At 42.8% G+C, this 18,263-nt stretch overlaps 1 protein-coding gene across 7 annotated transcripts in view; it reads right to left on the reverse strand.

Moving 5' to 3' along the window:
* The window catches only part of IGF2BP3 (insulin like growth factor 2 mRNA binding protein 3), a 151,635-nt gene that overhangs the window by 2,730 nt on the left and 130,642 nt on the right, over positions 1–18,263 (reverse strand). For 4 of the 7 annotated variants that reach the window (XM_012176514.5, XM_060414968.1, XM_060414972.1 and 1 more), the window contains 5 exons: positions 16,085–16,220; positions 14,313–14,438; positions 6,785–6,901; positions 3,168–3,242; positions 659–790 (listed from right to left, as the gene is read on the reverse strand). In XM_012176514.5, coding sequence (XP_012031904.1) covers positions 659–790; positions 3,168–3,242; positions 6,785–6,901; positions 14,313–14,438; positions 16,085–16,220 — 586 coding nt within the window. Of the gene's footprint in view, positions 1–605; positions 791–3,167; positions 3,243–6,784; positions 6,905–14,312; positions 14,439–16,084; positions 16,221–18,263 lie in introns of all 7 variants that reach the window. The other 3 variants (XM_004007792.6, XM_060414970.1, XM_060414969.1) reach the window with 3 other exon arrangements.

An 18,263-nucleotide genomic window follows, 5' to 3' on the forward strand; every position in this document is an offset into this window, starting at 1 on the left:
TTTATTTTTGAAAAAAATTATCATTTCCTGAACACTTGTACCAAAATACTGAGCTATGTCTTTGTAAATCTCATCTAATATACTAATAATTCTATTTGGTTATTAGTATTGTCCCATTTCAAGATAATTAAAACTAAGCCCCAATGAAACTGACTTACCTACAGTTACATAAAAGTCAATAACAAAGCCAAATTCAAACCCTAAAAATTGGATTCCAAAACATACTTGCAATCACTTCCAAGTCATTTTCAAAGCTGTTTACAATTTTGAAGTTATATATGTTAAAGAGAAACTGGAAACCAGTTTTCAGTTATAGAGGTGTAAGTTATAAAGGTAGATAAAACTTTCTAAAGTTGTCTTTTCAAGTCATTAAGTATTTTTGCACAATAGAAATAAAAAGCTGATGTTCATCAACAGAAAAATGCAAAAGGCCCCTCAGGAGACAGTCCTCTCCCACAAAGTGGTCTGAAAGAGAGGCGCTGCTTTCACCAGCAGCTGACACCCAACCCTCAGGAGGAACAAAGGGCAGTCTTCTCCAAACCTTGGCCCAGGTGTCCTGCTTTTATAAGTTAGCCCAAATTCAGGGACGTGGAACTCCTAAGTACCTTTCGATGCTTTCCCTGTCATACCACTGCACAGGTTTTGCTGAAGTACTTGCCGTTTTGCCTCCTTTTCCAATAACTCTGCCAGCAGCAAAGGATGGCACTCTGATGTGAGCTTCAAGTTTCACCTCTTCTTTAGGACTAACAAAATTTTCTTCTTTAATTTTTCCATAAATTCTTCCCTGAGCCTACAGATGAGAACATAGCCTATCAGTGTCATTCATGTAGGAAAGGCCAAAAGGTTCATTAATTTTACAGTGGGTAAAACTAACGGCCTGGATCCATTGGAGCAGCCCTTTGCAGTGATTTATCTGCATCTGATGGCGGACTGCTGCCCCAGAGACGGCAGGAAGCCCTGGAAAAGGGCGACAGCAGTGGCGACTGCATCACAGGTGCGGCAGTTGAATGGCTGTTTGCTCTGCAGTCTTGAAAGGTAAAACTCTCCTGCTGGCAGTAGGATAGTAACTGCATTTTTCAGGAGTAACAGAGACTGAATGAACTACAGAGCCACCCACATAAGGCTCACAAGAAGCCAAGCTCATATCTGAATGGGCCAGCAAGGATATTTTCTGTCAAACATTTCTTCATCTTAGCCAGATGGCTTCTACTTTGACTGAAGCTACAAAATCAAGTTAGCATATACAACTGATATATACTCAAACACCCTGTCAATTGCTGCATACAACCAAAAATTATACACAGCAAATCTCCTATTATGTGTAAGGACAAATTTGCTCTGGTATACACCAGAGGAAAAAGAAGCCAGAGATGGTTCCATCCAACAGGCTGCCACAGTAGAGGACCAAGACACAGATACAAAGCATGTTTCCATCGGTGCAGGGGTATGCTCATTTTAGGGGGTTGCAGACATTTAAAAAATTCATCTTAGTACCCTATATTTCAGTCATCCCCAAGGTCTCAGGCCACAGGTATAATTATTCACACAGTCGAAGGACACAAAGGATATATATTGTTCTCCAAAACATTGTTTCTTATGATTTTAAGAGCTTATTTTCTAATATTTAGATCTGTTTCTAATACTTAGATCTTTAAAATAATTTGTAGTTATCACTGATCACATAACTGATACTGAAGCATTAGAGCTTTTCTTACATGTCCTGTTTAAGACTAGTGCACAACATGGGCAATGGAGGGTATAGAGAAACAACTTCTAAATTTCCCAGCATACATGCATTATAAAAATTACAAGATCCATTTATAAAACAGTAAGAACATAACTGATGTTTGTATGTATCTTTTAATATTTAGGCTAAAAGTAACTGGTCCTATAAATATCTGGGGGAGGATGTAGTTTTCAGCATTTCTGAGTTTTGATCTGAACTGCTAGGACCACAAGGCTGGTATGAAGAAGTAAATTTCTTGACCTGAGTCTGAGCCTAGCCAACTGTACCTACATCTCAAAGCACCTCCTTTTGTTTCCTGTACCCTGTAAATGAAATGAAAAAAATTTCAGATTTTTAGTGAAAAATGGCCCATGGAAAAAGAGGTCAAAGAAAAGTGATGGTTTATAACTTAGCTACGTTTTAGAGCTAGGAGAACTGAGGCTTAGAGCGTTGTCCTGTTAACACAGCTGCTAAGTAGTAGAAACAGGACAGGGGTTTCTGGTAAATTACACTGAATTGAGTAGCTGCTTTTACCTGTGACAACCCAGACACTCTGCTGAGTTTTGTGGAAGAAATCATATACTCAAAGGTATGTACGTATGTGTGAATTTGAGGCTCTGGCATGGTCTTGGTCTGATTCATCCCAGGTCTGCTTAACGCCACCAGTGCATTTCTGCTGTTTCCTATGTGTCCAGCACTATTTTAACCACTTGATTTATTAAACCATGTAACCTTGTTTAAACTTTGTGGATGTTTTTAACACCAATTTTATTTATGAGGAGCTAGCTAGGAAAAGGTTAAGTAACTTGCCCAAGGTAGTATTACTAGTAAATGGCAGAGCTGGTACCTGAACCAGCAGCCTGGCTGCAAAGGCTGGTCTTCATCCCCTACTGTACCCCTCTCAGGACAAAGTGGGAGGCATTCTGGCCCCAAGCCCCCCAAAATGACCGGTGGTGCATACCAGGACAGATGCCTCAAGAGTCCCTGTCCTTTCTACCTCTAAAATTCTGAAGATTAGAGTGACTCATCGAGAAACTGTGGACCAGGGCATTAACTGAAGTTAACTCAAGGGTAAGAGGAAAAAGGAACATTTGAAGTCAAGGTTGAAGCTTCTTAGGGGTAGGAGGAAAATTTTGAGTGTAACAAAGCATACAGACTGTTCTTATCACCTCACCTTCACCTCTGCTAACAAGGCACTGAGCAAATTCTCCCTTGGGAGACAGGCAAACCCAGCGACCATTACACAACTCTCACACAGGTTTTGGTTTATTTTTAAAATATAATGTGGGGAACGTTTCTACTCTGTTCCGAGTCTCAGCAATTTTCACTGAGAGATTCTTTCTACTGAGTACTGGATTTATTTAAGGGAAAAGCCAGGTTATGGAGTTTCTGAAAAAAAGGCATTCATCTGTCATCTGTGCACACACTCCAGGGCACGTACCTTGAACTGAGCCTCTGGCGGCCCAGTGATAATCACCATCCTCACTTTAGCATCTGGTGCTTCAGCTGGAGCAATCTGTAACAGACCAGACGCAGGTCACAACACTTTCCAGTTCCACTGATTAAAAAACGTTATGCAAACTGCACATGACTTCCTGAAATGCAGAAAATAAGCCTTCCGGAAGAAAGTTACAGAGAGACGGGTCCACTAGTTACGGCTCCTGCCTCCTCCTGTATGCTTACACTCCACCTGGCCCACTTCACCAACACGGAGACCAAAGGCTAGAGAAGTCGTCACCTGGCCTGTGGTCACACAGGCGAGAGGAACTGAAGGGAGCGCGTCTGGCTCCACCGTCATGCTGCTCCTCACTGCACCAGCCCTTGGTCCCACACGCAGCATCACACCCTGGGCTTCCCACAAGTGCAAGAAACTGCTGGGGTCACAAATCTATAACGAGGTATGTATACATAGTATAGATATATGGTATGTACGTCCCCCCACAGTACACTCATTGGAGTAACACGTAAACGTTAATCTGACAGAAGAGTGAACTCAGACTATTTTGGCAGAGTGTATGAAATCACACAAAAGGCCAGGCCAGGGATATGCTGCAGAGACTGTTGAAGGGAGAAAAAGCCAGCGTTCCCTCAGTAAGAAAGGGTTTAGACAGTTGGCTGGTAGGAATTGTTTGAAGAAAAAATTTTTGCTTGACATGTGCTGTGCAAGAAGCAACCCCTTATAGTAAATAATGGGAGTGGGAAGCAAAAACTACAAAAGCTACCGCCCGCACTTAGCACTCAGTATGATCACTATCAATGACTGACAGTCTAGTACACCCTGTCCTACACAGCTACAAATCAAGACCAGGTTTCTTCTTTTAACAGAGGCATGCTTTCTCACTCTCTGAAAATAAAGCTAACGTTTCTGTTACTTAGGCCCAAAATACTATTCCTACTTTACGCTGGGCACTAATTTTGAATCTGTAAAAAAAGCCGAGAATTATTTTAGGCCACACTCAGAATTATTCACAGAAAACCCCTAGAAAGAAGGTATCATTCTGATTTCCCTCCCCCATAACCCTCACTGGGCCATCCAGCCTGCAGGATCTCAGCTCCCTGAGCAGTGATCTAACCTGCAGCCCCCTGCAGTGACAGCACGGAATCGTAACCACTGGACCACCAGGGATGTCCCTGGCTTTCTTTTTTAAAAAGAACGTTTGTCTTTGTCAGTACTGGTGGTAGAGGACTGGAGATGAGAGCACTCATATCCTGAGGTTCAGTTCAGTTGCTCATCATGTCTAACTCTTTGTGACTGCAGCACGCCAGGCCTCCCTGTCCATCACCAAGTCCTGGAGTTCACTCAAACTCATGCCCATTGAGCTGGTGCTGCCATCCAGCCATCTCATCCTCTGTCGTCCCCTTCTCCTCCTGCCCCCAGTCCCTCTCAGCATCAGAGTCTTTACCAATGAGTGAGTTCTTCACATCAGGTGGCCAAAGTATCAGAGCTTCAGCTTCAAGCATAAGTCCTGCCAATGAATATTCAGGACTGATTTCCTTTAGAATGGACTGGTTGGATCTCCTTGCAGTCCAAGGGATTCTGAAGAGTTTTCTCCAACACTACAGCTTAAAAGCATCAATTCTTCGGTGCTCAGCTTTCTTTATAGTCCAACACTCACATCCATACACAACTACTGGAAAAACCATAGCCTTGACTATACGGACCTTTGCTGGCAAAGTAATGTCTCTGCTTTTCAATATCCTGTCTAGGTTGGTCATAGTTTTTCTTCCAAGGAGCAAGCATCTTTTAATTTCATGGCTGCAGTCACCATCTGCAGTGATTTTAGAGCCTCCCAAAATAAAGTCTGTCACTGTTTCCATTGTTTCCCCTTCTATTTGCCATGAAGTGATAGGACCAGATGCCATGATCTTAGTTTACTGAATGTTGGCTTTTAATGTTAACTGAGGTATAACTGAATTTTAATACTGAGTTTAATACTGAGGTTAGGAGTACAAATCGCTCTAATGTCTGAGAAGCTGAGAAGAAAGCATGTGCCCCAAGATGCACCAGATCCGTTTGTGTAGACGCAAGTGAAGAGTAAGGTGGTATATGACAATATGACCGAAAGAACGTAATCCACCACTGTGCCGGAGAAATCTGGAACAGTCTTACTGTCCATTAAGTTAACAAAGAACTATGGTTGGGTGATACCAGACATACAGGTACATATTAAAGTACCTACGTGGGAATCTACATTATGGAAATCTAGCCAAGTGTTAAGAGTGCTAGGGCACGTTTCACATTATGCATGTTTCAGACTTCTTGGAAAGAAAAACATGATACCCTCATCATCGAAATTCCGAGAAAGAAACGGAGCCCGGTGTCTAAATACCCAATTCTTGTTCATAAAACGTTGGAATTTTTCCAAAAAGTATCTGGTCGGTTCTTTTTTGTGCATGAGCATGTTTTAATTTAATTCATTAATCAGGAAACTAACAGGATAGTAAAGTTAGCTCACCACTTGGTCTTTTCACCGTCTTTTCCTTTACCTGTTTATTTTGGCTGCATTTTCTGTTCACGTATTTTGTTAATCTTTTGCTACAAGAGAGCCTATGAGGGCTGTCCTATGTCCTTTGCTTTACTGTGCAGTTTATGCACACTAAACCTCAACGGGTGACAAGCGCGCAGCTCTAAGCGCCACCACAGTCAGCAGTCCAGCGCTCTCAGCATTCCCTTCTGCTGCCTCTTTGTCTCCAACCCTTCCTCCAGTTCCTGGCAACCGCTGATTTTTCTCCTCCATTTCCATAGTTCTGTTTTTCCAGAACTTTCGTAAGTGGGGTCATACAGTATCTAGCCTTTTGAGTCTTCTTTCTCTTAGCATAATATGTGTGGTCTTTATCAACAGCTCCCTCCTTTTTAGTGCTAAGTAATCTTTATTATGGACATGGGTTTCCGTGAACTCCGGGAATTGGTGATGGACAGGGAGGCCTGGTGTGCTGCGGTTCATGGGGTCGCAAAGAGTTGGACACGACTGAGCGACTGAACTGAACTGAATCTTTGTTATATAGATAAGCCACAGTTCATGCATTTCCTAGTTGACTTCGTCCCCATTTCCCAGTTATAAATAAAGATGTTATAAACACTTGAGTGCAATGTGGGTTTTTTGGTACTATATTCGAGTATTTATGAGACATAACCAAAACAAAACTTCTAGTACACTGATGTTTTCCTGATGAAAGCTATGACTTATGTCAGTTTGTGTATTCCTTAAAACAAAAGGATTACAGCTTTGATTGTTAGGACATGCAGTAGGGTCATCTGGGAGGGAGTAAGGGACTAAGGCCACCCCCGGGGATGAGCTAGAAGGAATATTATGTCCAAGGACATGGCAGAGCAGAACCCCACTCCAGTGCTGGGCTCTTTACCTCCAGACTGCTTTTTCTGGAGAGAGAATTTAGCTTACCTTGTTTAAGCTGGTGGTGTTACACAGAGTTTCCTATGACACCCTATGGAACCCCAGTATAGATGGCTACATTCAGTTCAGAGTGACAGAAAGACTCACGTCTCTGTCACGCGCTGCCCTTAAAGCAGCAGCAGAGCCGCAGCTGGCAGGACTGTACCTTAATAGACGCTCCTGCGAAGCGCGACAGCTGTTTGATGTGCTGCCCTTGCTTGCCGATGATGGCGCCTACAGACAGTGCTGGGATGAAGAGGTGGACGGTCTCTGTTTCGGACTGCTGCTGGAAAGACAGGACATCCATGCTCAGTGGACACAGGTCAGGCTGTGGTGTGGGCACAGGGAGGGGGGCCTTCTTGTACTGTTAGGAATACTGGCATAGTTTTAGGAAGAATCACCACAGTAAGTTGATATGACTCTACCTAACAGGTTGGGAAGTTCTCATACTCATCCTGAAAGCATTAGTATTTAAAATAATACCACTTCTCTGTGTACAATTTCCGTAAAGCTTAGAAATGTTGAGTTACAGATTTACAACAAATCTTGTGGCACTTAATGTTGGTCCACCAAATGACATAACCACTCTTCGCACACCAAGATTGCTAGTGTCAATAACCACTTCCTTTTCTCCCTTTAAGTCCTGTGTGGGGACAGAGAGCATACTAAGTCTTCAGTTTCTTTCTTCGTAGTATATACAAATACTGAATCACCTGAAAATGTATGTCAGTTATACCTCAATTAAAAAATTCACACCCCCCCCAAAGAAGTTTAATGGAGTCACAAAGGAAAGACGCTCTACTAGACCAAGGGAAGGAAATCGACAAGTCTGTGGTCCGTCTGCACACATCCATCCAAAGCACCTGTAAGACACTGTCAACTGAAACTTTCTTAAGGATTATGAGAATAAGCACATCACAGAAAAGTGGCCCCCCCAAACCCCAATTCCTCTATCCATCCCTGACAGCTATGTTGTATCTGAGGACTTTCTTGGGAACACTTCAGGAAAGCACGGTTTCCAGTTCCTCACTAATTTGTCTAACACTACAGTCAGGTCTCTTAACATAAATCTTGTGCCCATGTACAAGTACTTCTAAGATTTTATGTAATAAAAATGCTGGACTGCAACATGAACATTTAAAGTTTATATTTCTAAACTCTCACGTTAATTATCTTACAGTCACTAAATGTGCAAAAGACAGAGGGAAGTCATTTTGGTTTAAAACGTGCCTTTCCCATGCATAGAAAATTAAAGTAGTGTGATTCTAGACCCTATGTCTTGTTTCCGACACAGAAAAATCGGAACTCTGCTCTTCTAAGCCTCTTCCTTTTTCTGTTAATCACCCCTGCACCATGTGCCCTTGAATGTTCCTATTCAAGTTAACCTAGAATTCAACTCTAGAAAGTATTCTTGACAAAAGCCACTGTACTTTTCTCTGATCAGGACACTGTGTTTCTTCAGCCAACAGTATAAATAGATGTGTGCACACTATATTCTTTACAACTTGGTACTTCCTATGTTTCCCAGGATGCTGTAACACACCGCAGGTCTTCATACAGCTGTCAGCCTAATGAAGTCTCCCTGGGGGCTCTGTAAGCTTTCTTAGAACACACAAACCAGAAGAGGTTCTGCCTTCCCACTAATCTCTTGCCTGTAGAGATTTGTCAGAGAGGCCTGTCCTGTACAACCTGGCCAAATCAACTTTTACTGCTATTCATCAGTGAAGAACAAAAAATAAAATTAGTTCACCCTTCAGTATTTCCGAGTCATAGGAACAACGCCTCTTTCTGGGAAGCACCACACATCACAGCCTGCCAGGGCGTTATGCAATTACCATAAACTATTGCAGGGGGTTCCCAGGTGGCACAGTGGTAAAAAACCCATCTGTCGGTGCAGGAGATGCAAAAGACATGGGTTCAATCCCTGGGTCACGAAGATTCCTTGGAGAAGGAAATGGCAACCCACTCCAGTATCCTTGCCTGGAAAATCCCATGGACAGAGGAGCCTGGTGGACTACAGTCCATGGGGTCGCAAAGAGTAAGACACAGCTGAACACAGCACACAACTCATTTATTCCAGAGGGACAATTTAAGACCTTTCATAGTAACTGGATAGGACTGAATTAATGATGACATTGCCTATAAACTGTGTTCAATGTTAATATCAATTAATTTTGTCATTCCGGTCCTTAAATTAAAACTTGTATATTAACTAATTTTCTAAAGTAAAGTGAAAGTTGCTCAGTCGTGTCTGACTTTTTTGCGACCCCATGGATGTCCATGGAATTCTCTAGGCCAGAATACTGGAGTGGGTAGCCTTTCCCTTCTCCAGGGGATCTTCCCAACCCAGGGATCGAACCCAAGCCTCCCACATTACAGGCAGATTCTTTACCAGCCAAGCCACAAGGGAAGCCCTTCTAAACTAAAGATAGGATCTATTTTGTCTCGCTAAGAACATCCATGTAATACTCTTCTGAGTACATTTTTTTTAAGGGGGGTGGTGAGGAGTCAGGGGTCTGGCAGTAATAAAGACTTTTTTTTTTTTTAAGATTTTTCTAAGGATCAGACTAAATCTATCACGTAACTTGCCAAAATTTGCCCCACTGTATTTTGCCATGACTAGGTAATTGTTTGCTTTCTGGGCCATGTTCCAGGAATACTTTATACTGCTTACAAAATACAGAAGATTTAGAAGGAAGTGAAGAAATAAGAACAGAGGGACCTCAACAGAAAAGACAATCAGAAATGCTATTATACAAATTTGGCTCTATGCTTCTTAGCAATTAATTAAAACTAAGAAAAAAAGTAATAGCATGATTTATCATATCTTTAAGAGAAAAGCTATTTGTTTAGTAAAAAGTAGTTTTCCTGAGAGCCCACAGCATAACTTCTGAATGTTCTTAGCAGCCAAAAGTACCAGGACCATCAGACCAAAAGCCCCCCAGCCTCACAGTACAGCCTGAGCATCTCAGCCTAGAAGAAACACACTGACCCCCACAGCTGCAAGAAAAACCCATAAGCATAACTACTGTCCTCTCAAAAGCTGAACCAAAACAATCATCCTTCCATACAGTGACAGATGAGAGGCTGCAGGTGCTTCTGAAAGGTCACTAACTTTGGGGAGGTGGGAGTGAGGTAGGAGATGATGAATGAATACGTAGAGTAAGTTGAGTGAAGCTCTGGGAAAGGAATGGCAGTGAAGGGACAAGGACTGAGAGGACCAAGCAGAAGGAAGGGCAAAGTCATGAAGAAAGCATTGCTATGCAGAAAAGAGCGGTCCACGCTGGGATGAAAGCAGAACAGAAATCTACAAGGCAGGCTGGCAGGAAGTGAAGGAAGCATGCCAGGAGGTGGTGCCCCAGACTCAGGGACTGTGGCTTGTGCTCTTGCCAATGGCACCTTAATGAGAAAGTGACTCATCAGATGTCTGCAGCCTGATGAAGACCTTTCTGAATGCCACCCAGATCCCTCTGTCCAGTTTCATATCCAACAAGCACATCCCTGACCATAAGTTAGTTCCCAAGCAAAATTTCCTCGAGGAGTATAAGGCACCTCACATAAACCTCCCGTCTACCGGACAGTCATTAAACCAGCCCAGTCTTATATGGGACTGTGAACAGTAAGCCATGCTTTCAGGTTCAGCTCAGTTCAGTCGCTCAGTCGTGTCTGACTCTTTGCGACCCCATGAATCACAGCACGCCAGGCCTCCCTGTCCATCACCAACTCCTAGAGTTTACCCAAACTCATGTGTATCGAGTCGGTGATGCCATCCAGCCATCTCATCCTCTGTCGTCCCCTTTTCCTCCTGCCCCCAATCCCTCCCAGCATCAGAGTCTTTTCCAATGAGTCAGCTCTTCGCATGAGGTGGCCAAAGTACTAGAGTTTCAGCCTCAGCATCAGTCCTTCCAATGAACCCCCAGGACTGATCTCCTTTAGGATGGACTGGTTGGATCTGCTTGCAGTCCAAGGGACTCTCAAGAGTCTTCTCCAACACTGCAGTTCAAAAGCATCAATTCTTCGGCGCTCAGCTTTCAGGTTAGGACACCCAAATAAGCAAATAGTTTTTACTTAAAAGTTCAGAAGCCATAACAATGGGTTATGGCAAGTCTCCTTCACCTGTGGATTTGAGACTGAGGTGGTTTTGAGAAGATGCATCAGCTTCTCCTTTTCATGCTACACATTCGTCACATGGAGGTTAGTGTTCACCTGCGTTACCCCGAACCCTCCTTCCTAAACCCTCAGAGGTGAATGATACTCAGGCCACAAGCCACTTCCCAGGGGATTTCTGACAGATGCCTATTGGCAGCACTTCCTCTGGAGTTCTTGGCAGCCTCTGTGCTATAGCTTGAAATAACAGAAGAACAAAGCTGCTCAACTGAAAGTTTGCTTAACTGGTGAAGTCTGCCAATGAGTAATTCCTAATCATCTATCATGAGGAGATAGAAGAATGAGCAAACAGTAAGGTTAAGTGTATTTACTTTGTGGGGAACAGAATCTAAGACATCACAAAGGCACGGAGACAAGCATGCCAGCCAACAAGACCAGCCTCCAGGAACCTGGAAGGAGGCCAGCATCTCCCTTTGGCTTGTAAAATACATACTCCTGGGGGTTGTTTTGTTTGTTGCGTTTTAATGGATTTTGGCCTGGAACTGGAATTGAGTTTACTCAACTTCATGACCTGAACAGACTATTTAAGTCTTTTTTAAGAAAGGCAAAGAAAGTTTCTCCATATACTAAGTACAAGACCTCTTAGAGACAACAAATGCAATGAGTTATTTACTTTGAAATTGTTTACTAGCAAATGAGTCACACCCCTCCATAAGACATCCTAAAGAGGAGGACTGAGACGCCATTCAAGTCATTTGATCTAACAGTCCCTTTCAAATTAAGAGTTTTGCTTCTTAAAGACCACTTCAAAGTAGATAAGACCCAAGAAAGTGCTCACCTTTCTTGTCTCTTCCATAAGCACAAAGTTAGCAATTTTAAGATTACACTGTTGTTCTAGAGGCTTGGGAAGACTCCAAAGGCACTATCAAAATGATGGAGACAACAGCTCTTGAGCTAACTTCTGCCAACCCCAATGCAAGCTGCCAAACCATCCAGCTATGGGTGCTGTTGTATGTGATGCCAATTCCAGCTCCTCTGCTCACTAGCTGGCAACTGCCTCTTCCCTACTGTTTGAGCATCTCTGAAAGGAGCATTTCCTGTCATTTATAAACTCAAAGTCTGCCAATTAAGTACTGCATGAGCCAGCTGCTAGGCAGGAACTAGGGACTTTTTGTCTGCTGGAAGAACCAACTCTTTGGCTCTATTGGAAACACCAACCTGGCAGGTTTAGGAAGAAGAGTACATTTTAGGGGGAGGGACGGGCAAAGTTTTGGAACAGAACAGAGACAAGGAATTTATCCAAAGAGGAGATACATCAAATTCTACTTCATGTTGCAAAGCAGAAGTGAGAAAACATGAGCAGAAAAATGAAACAATTCTAAAAGAGGAAGCAGTGCATAAAAAGAGTCAGTCTTTGAACCATTTAGTCATCAATACCTGCTCCTTGCCAGGCAATGTATAAAGTAAACACAGAGATTTGCTACTAACCTACAGGCACTCAGGATAAAGAGACTATCTTTGTGAGTAACCTGACTTCTCGGTGAGAACGTCTACAGGACAGTAATGCGGGAGTGCTGTCAAGTGCTGAGAGCAAACACCTACCGACCTTTAATTCTCTAACCCAGTTTTTAAACACAGGCACACCCCAGAGACACTGCAGGTTCAGTGTCAGGCCACTGCGTTAGATGGAGTAGCAGAATAAAGTGAACTGCACAAACTTTTTTGTTTCCCAGTGCATGCAAGTGTCTACTACACTGTCGCCTAACAAGTGTACAACAGCATTATGTCAAGCTGTACATGCCCGATTAAAAATAATGCTCCTGGAAGCATGGTTACTAATAGATTTGTTCAATGCAGGTTGCTGCAAACCTTCAATTTGTAAGAAACAATTCCAAATTCTGTAAAAATTAAAACTGTTGGAAAGAACAGTTCTTAGAGATCATTCATCTAGCTCAGTTTCTTCACTGTGTGGATGAGTGAAGAAGCCTAGAGCAAAGAGGAGTCTGACCTACAGCGGCAGAGAGATGGTGGGGCCCAGGACCTCCTCCAGGGCTTGCTTTCTTTCCACCCATCCTCTTCAGCAGCAAGCTACAAACACAGTAGCCACCTCACATCACTCTTAGCTGTGGTACAAAGCTTTGTGGGTGTGCGTGCTAAGCTGTTTCTGTCGTGTCCAACCCTGTGTGACACCACGCCAGACTGCTCTGTCCATGGGATTTCCCAGGCAAGAATACTGGGGTGGGTTGCCCTCCTGCATGGGACCTTCCCAACCCAGGGATGAAACCCTTGTTTTTTAAGTCTTTTGCTTTGGCAGGCGGGTTCTTTACCACTACTTCAACCTGGGAGGCCCCACAAAGCCTTAGAATCAAGTCTGTTCACGCGTGATATAAAATTCTGATACCTATCTTTAGATTAAGGAGCTTTGTTACATGGCTTCTAGGCCCAAAGAGGTTTGAAGTGGCAGGTTAGCGGCAGGGGAAGATGCAAATGTCGCCATCAGCAACGGCAGAAAGACACAGGCTGCAAGAGCAGAGCGGAAGCTGAGAAGCACGCCCAGCCGCTGGCGGCTTCAAGGGCAGGCAAAGCAAAGCCGCATTCTTACAGGGACACAATACGATCAGTCTCATGACCCGCGTTCTTTGCAGAACCCCAGTGGCTTTTTATTCTGTAAGTGCTCCAAGCAGAACAGCGCCCCCACCTTCTCCCTGAACACTTCCCTCAGTGTGGTGGGGCAGTTACCACTTGCAACTTTATGTCACAAGAGAGTCAAACAGGAAGAAAGAGACAGAAAAACGAATTCAAGAAGGAAGCTCCTAGAACGTTAATTTTATTTCACATGGTTGTCTTCATTATTGATAATGCAACTGAGTGCATTAATTATCAATTATTATTGATAATGCAATCTTTCAAAAAAAATTCGTGTATACGGTGTCTGCTAGGCTGCATTTATTTTCATACTATCACTGGCCTCCTATTTCTAACCTCACCTCAGGGAAAATGCTACTCTTAAAAAGCAAATACAAAAATTACAATTTCTTAACACAATTATTTCCTAATGACACACCTGTTTACAAAACAAATAAAAGCTGTTTAATGTCTGCACACAAACACACATACACAGCAGATCTGTGGGCAAGACTATCTGAGCTCACCACTTAATAAAGTACAACATTCAAAATGGAAAACGTATCTAGTCTTTACTGACCTTTCAGGTGACGTTCAGGATGAAGGAACCTTATTCAAAATCCTCTCCTTTACATTTGAAAATAAGAAACCTCTTTCCCCCTCCCCAGAGTCTCAAATTTTTCTTTTGATATCTGAAAACATATGCTGAAAACCCTGCCACCCAAGAACTTCAAAAGAAATAACTCATGTATGTCTACAAAGAGAAGAAGGTCCTAGTGACGAGAAGTGGAAAGCCTGTACCAGATCCAAACTGACAAGTGGTCATACAGGGGTCAGGTTTTGCCTTAAGATTTTCCCCAATTAGCATTTAATGTCACACCACTTGAGGGCAACAAAGTCTGACGGTGTCCCTTGATGTCACCCCCTTCAACCATAAGGAAAGGCAAGGCACACTGTCTTACCTCAAACTGTGGGTAAGGAGGAGTCATAGCTGATGGGGGCCCTGAGGTGGGCGGTGGCATCCCAGATGTGGGTGGGAACAGACCCAAGGCGTTCAGATTTAATCCAGGAATTAGATGTGCCTGAAGCTGCAATGGTAAAAAAAAAAAAAAAAAAAGTCCCTTCATTTTACAATTACAACATCAAGTACAAGTAAGCATTTATATGTGATAATATCCAGATTGTGACCTCTTGTCAAGTAAAGAAAAAAATCATTTTGTGAGTTAAATTTTAAAACAAAGCAGATGTTCCATGTGATTGTACTTTGGGTTACAGGTTATGTCTGCACATAATTCTTGCTATTTTAAACTCCATGTGCTGTCTGCCGCCTCTCTGATCTGAAGGCACACTAGGTTTCTCCAAGCAGGGAACACAGCCTTCCTTGCCTTTAGGAGCAGCTCTCGGTACTCAGACATCCATGTTATCTGTACACTCTGGGCACACAGTAGAGAGACTGAGTATCTTGCATGACTTGAAGAAGCAAGCAAACAAGTTATGTTCATTAAAAAGAACAGATAACAAATATTAAGAGATCTTTACTCCATGAAAAAAAATTTGGTGGTCATGAGTCTATAGATCAAAACAAAATCAAGCCTTTGGGAATCAGGTTCCATCCTCCTGTCCCTTCAAATAAACCTATCTTTGGAATGGATCCAGGAGCCAGAAATGGATTTGGTTTTGGTTTCATTTGCCAAGGGTTGAGAAAATAAGGTGGAGACTGCAGAGTTCAGACTCGAGCATCCTCAAGCTTGTTTTTACAAGGCGTGTGTGGGTTGGGACTTACTCCTAAGTGACCCTGAAACATCTGGATGAGCAGTGGTCATGTGAAGGTAGGGAGGCAGTCATGTGGGGGTAAAATGGTTAGCATTTAAGGCATTTCTCCCAACGGCAGTATCATTTTTACACTTTCCCTTCTTTCAGGTATAACGTTTCAGATGGCAGGCCCAACAGGAACTTTTTTTTTTTTTTCAATCATTTGCTTGAAAATTCAAGATGGACTTTTGAAATGCTACATTTTTCATACCATTCCATCCATCATGGCACGGCAGCAATGCACTTTAATTACCTTACCTGCACACAGATTTGTTTTGTCATTTGAAATTATTTTATTGTCAAGGTTTACAAGTAACTAGGTTTTAAATTTCTCTTCATAAAAGTAGCTTTTTATATATGCACTGTATCTATTATAATCCTAGTAAGCATGCAATGTAGGCAGGAGCCCCATTTTACAGATGAGGAAACTGGTGCTCCGAGAGACCAAGTAAGTTGTCCATAAGAATAAAGCGACAGCTAATAAATGGTTGAGCTAAGAGTCATACCAGTTCACACACTCCTAAAGCCACATTCCTATAATACCATAATCTCCCTCAAATTCACACTGTATGGAAGAGATTAGCCTTTTTTAGGGAGGTATTAGGGGGAGACTGGTGGGCTGCCATCTATGGGGTCGCACAGAGTCGGACACAACTGAAGTGACTTAGCAGCAGCAGCAGCAGCCTTACGTCACAGGTAAGGAAGCTAAGGCGCAAAGTTAGCTAAAATCACAAAAGATGGCCAAGCCTGAGGTCCAAGTCTGTGTCTGCCCAACTATCCCAGGGCACTCACCCCGGTGCTCAGAGTCAATCAGAAACCACATCTAACAATGATGCCATTAAAGAAATCAATGGTAAGGCAATTGAAAACATCTTTGAACTGTTCATCAAAACAAAGACATTTCCTTCATAAGAAAACTAACATTCATGGAAGCAATATCGTTTTCATAAGACTCCCTGATTTTCTTCATTATCTCTTCCTCAGCTTTGGCACATGTTTCCACGTTGCCTTTCACCGTAATGGTGCGCTCCGGATTGTACAGTGTCAGCTCCTGCAATCTGTGGATTGAAACAGAGAGGCAAGAAAAAGACTGGAAATTATAGGAGGGAGACAGTTAATAATAGTTCAACCACAGATGGCAATTCAAACCCAACTGTGGAGGCTGGCCAATGTGTAAAAGTAGGTGGTTAGACATCATGAAAAATGAGTAAGCCCCAAAAGTTGTGAATGCAAGAATTGTACAGCTGCAGGAGAATAGAAAATACTGCCCCTCCCACCTTCTCAATAAATATCTCTGTGTACGCAGTTCAATTAAGCCTATGTTTTAAACAAATTATACTTGACCACTTAAGGTGAGCTTTTTTCACAACTGAACAGTAAAGAAAATGATCCAGAGGAACCTACAGTTTTAGTGGAACCCAAGAGGCAGATGAATACGACCTTTAGTAAGTGCCTTTCTCGTCTGCACCGGCCAGCCTGGGGTGTAACTGGCCTTGCCGTGCAACTGCATTTTTTGGGTCACCAAGCAAGGGATAAGCAAGAAAATATCCCAAAGTGGCACCCAGAAGTCATATGTCTAAGCTTATTTTTGTTGCTAATTTTAGAATTTAGATTGACATAGGCTTGAGGAAATAATACAGATCAATCCATTTTGACTGAATTTTAAAAATAGTCCCTCGATGACCATTTAGACAACTAAAAAGCTAAGATGTAACAGCAATATTCAGAAACTCTCTGCTTGTCTCAGCTCCTGTAGAAGCGTCAAAATCCATTCAGATGACACTGAGACCATCTAAGTCTCAGCCATTCAACAGCCTTGAAGGGAAACCCATGGGAGGTACTTACCGTGGAATCAAGACTCCGGAAATGGATGGAAAGGATACGGAATACTGGGACAGTTTCCTTTCATGTTCTTAGAGTTAAAGCTCTCATTTTCACTACTAGCAAAGTGTCTCAAGCTAAACATGAGCCAGATGAATGGGATGTTATTCCTTAACTTCTTCCCATACTTGTTAAAATATAAACCATACAATGTTGTAAAGTAATTAGCCTCCAATTAAAATAAATAAATTTATATTAAAAAAAAAAAACATCTACACAATGAAGATGTTTCATCTCAGACCCTGTAAACAAGTGTATGTCTCCTCCTCAGGCTCAACCCACTCTCCCCTGAAAAGCATTTTCTATTACAGCTTTTAAAATAGCTGCTTCCAGAATAGCCTTTATGATTTATTTTTTCTCCTCTTAAAACCTTCCCCTTCTTGAGCATAAAATTCAAGACAGGGTAGGATCATTTGTTCTTTTTACTGTTCGGCAGTTTTTTCTTTCCCACTAAGCGGGACTCTCCCATTCCCTTTCCACCCCCACTTCTACGAAAACTCCCTGCTCCATGAACATACTGCCCCAGTCTTTCTCTACTATTCTTCATTAGTTCGTCAGTCTCTTTCCCCTCAACTTTTTAGGGTGCCCTGAAGGAAATAAAAGTCACCCTCAGAAGAGAAAGGCCTTTTCCACATAATTTCAGAGCATTCATGGGCTGTATGCATGGGGACCAGCCTCCGAGATCCCCACTCCCCAGTGACCGACCTCCCACACTGACTGAAGCTGACTTGTGTCAACAACAATAGAAAAAATGGTCAAGAGAGTGACTTCTGAGACTATGTTACATAAGACACAGCTGCTTCTGTCCTGCTGTCTCAGGTTGTTCACTATGAGGGAAGAGAGCTGCTCTGACTTGAAGACGCCCCCACACAGCCCTGTGGAGGAGCTGAGCTGAGGCGAGGCGCTGAGGCCACATTCTAAGAGCAGCCATCAGCTTGGCGGCAACATCAAGAGACCCCCAAAGCAGGACCACCCAGTCATGCTTGCTCCTGAATGCCTGCTCCACAGAAACCAGGTGAGCAAGAAATGTTTACCCTTGTCTTTAGTGGCCAATGTTGGGATAATCTGTTATACAGCGATGGATAATACGCAGGGTTTTACATTCCGGCTTTCACAGCAGATGCCAGAAAACCCCAGCAAGACTTCAGTAGGAAATAGGCACGTTGAGTATTGGCGTATCCTGCCTTTGTAGTGGGAACAGAGAACGCTTTCACCGTGGG

Source organism: Ovis aries, chromosome 4 (assembly GCF_016772045.2).
Source record: "Ovis aries strain OAR_USU_Benz2616 breed Rambouillet chromosome 4, ARS-UI_Ramb_v3.0, whole genome shotgun sequence".
Lineage (NCBI taxonomy): Eukaryota > Metazoa > Chordata > Mammalia > Artiodactyla > Bovidae > Ovis > Ovis aries.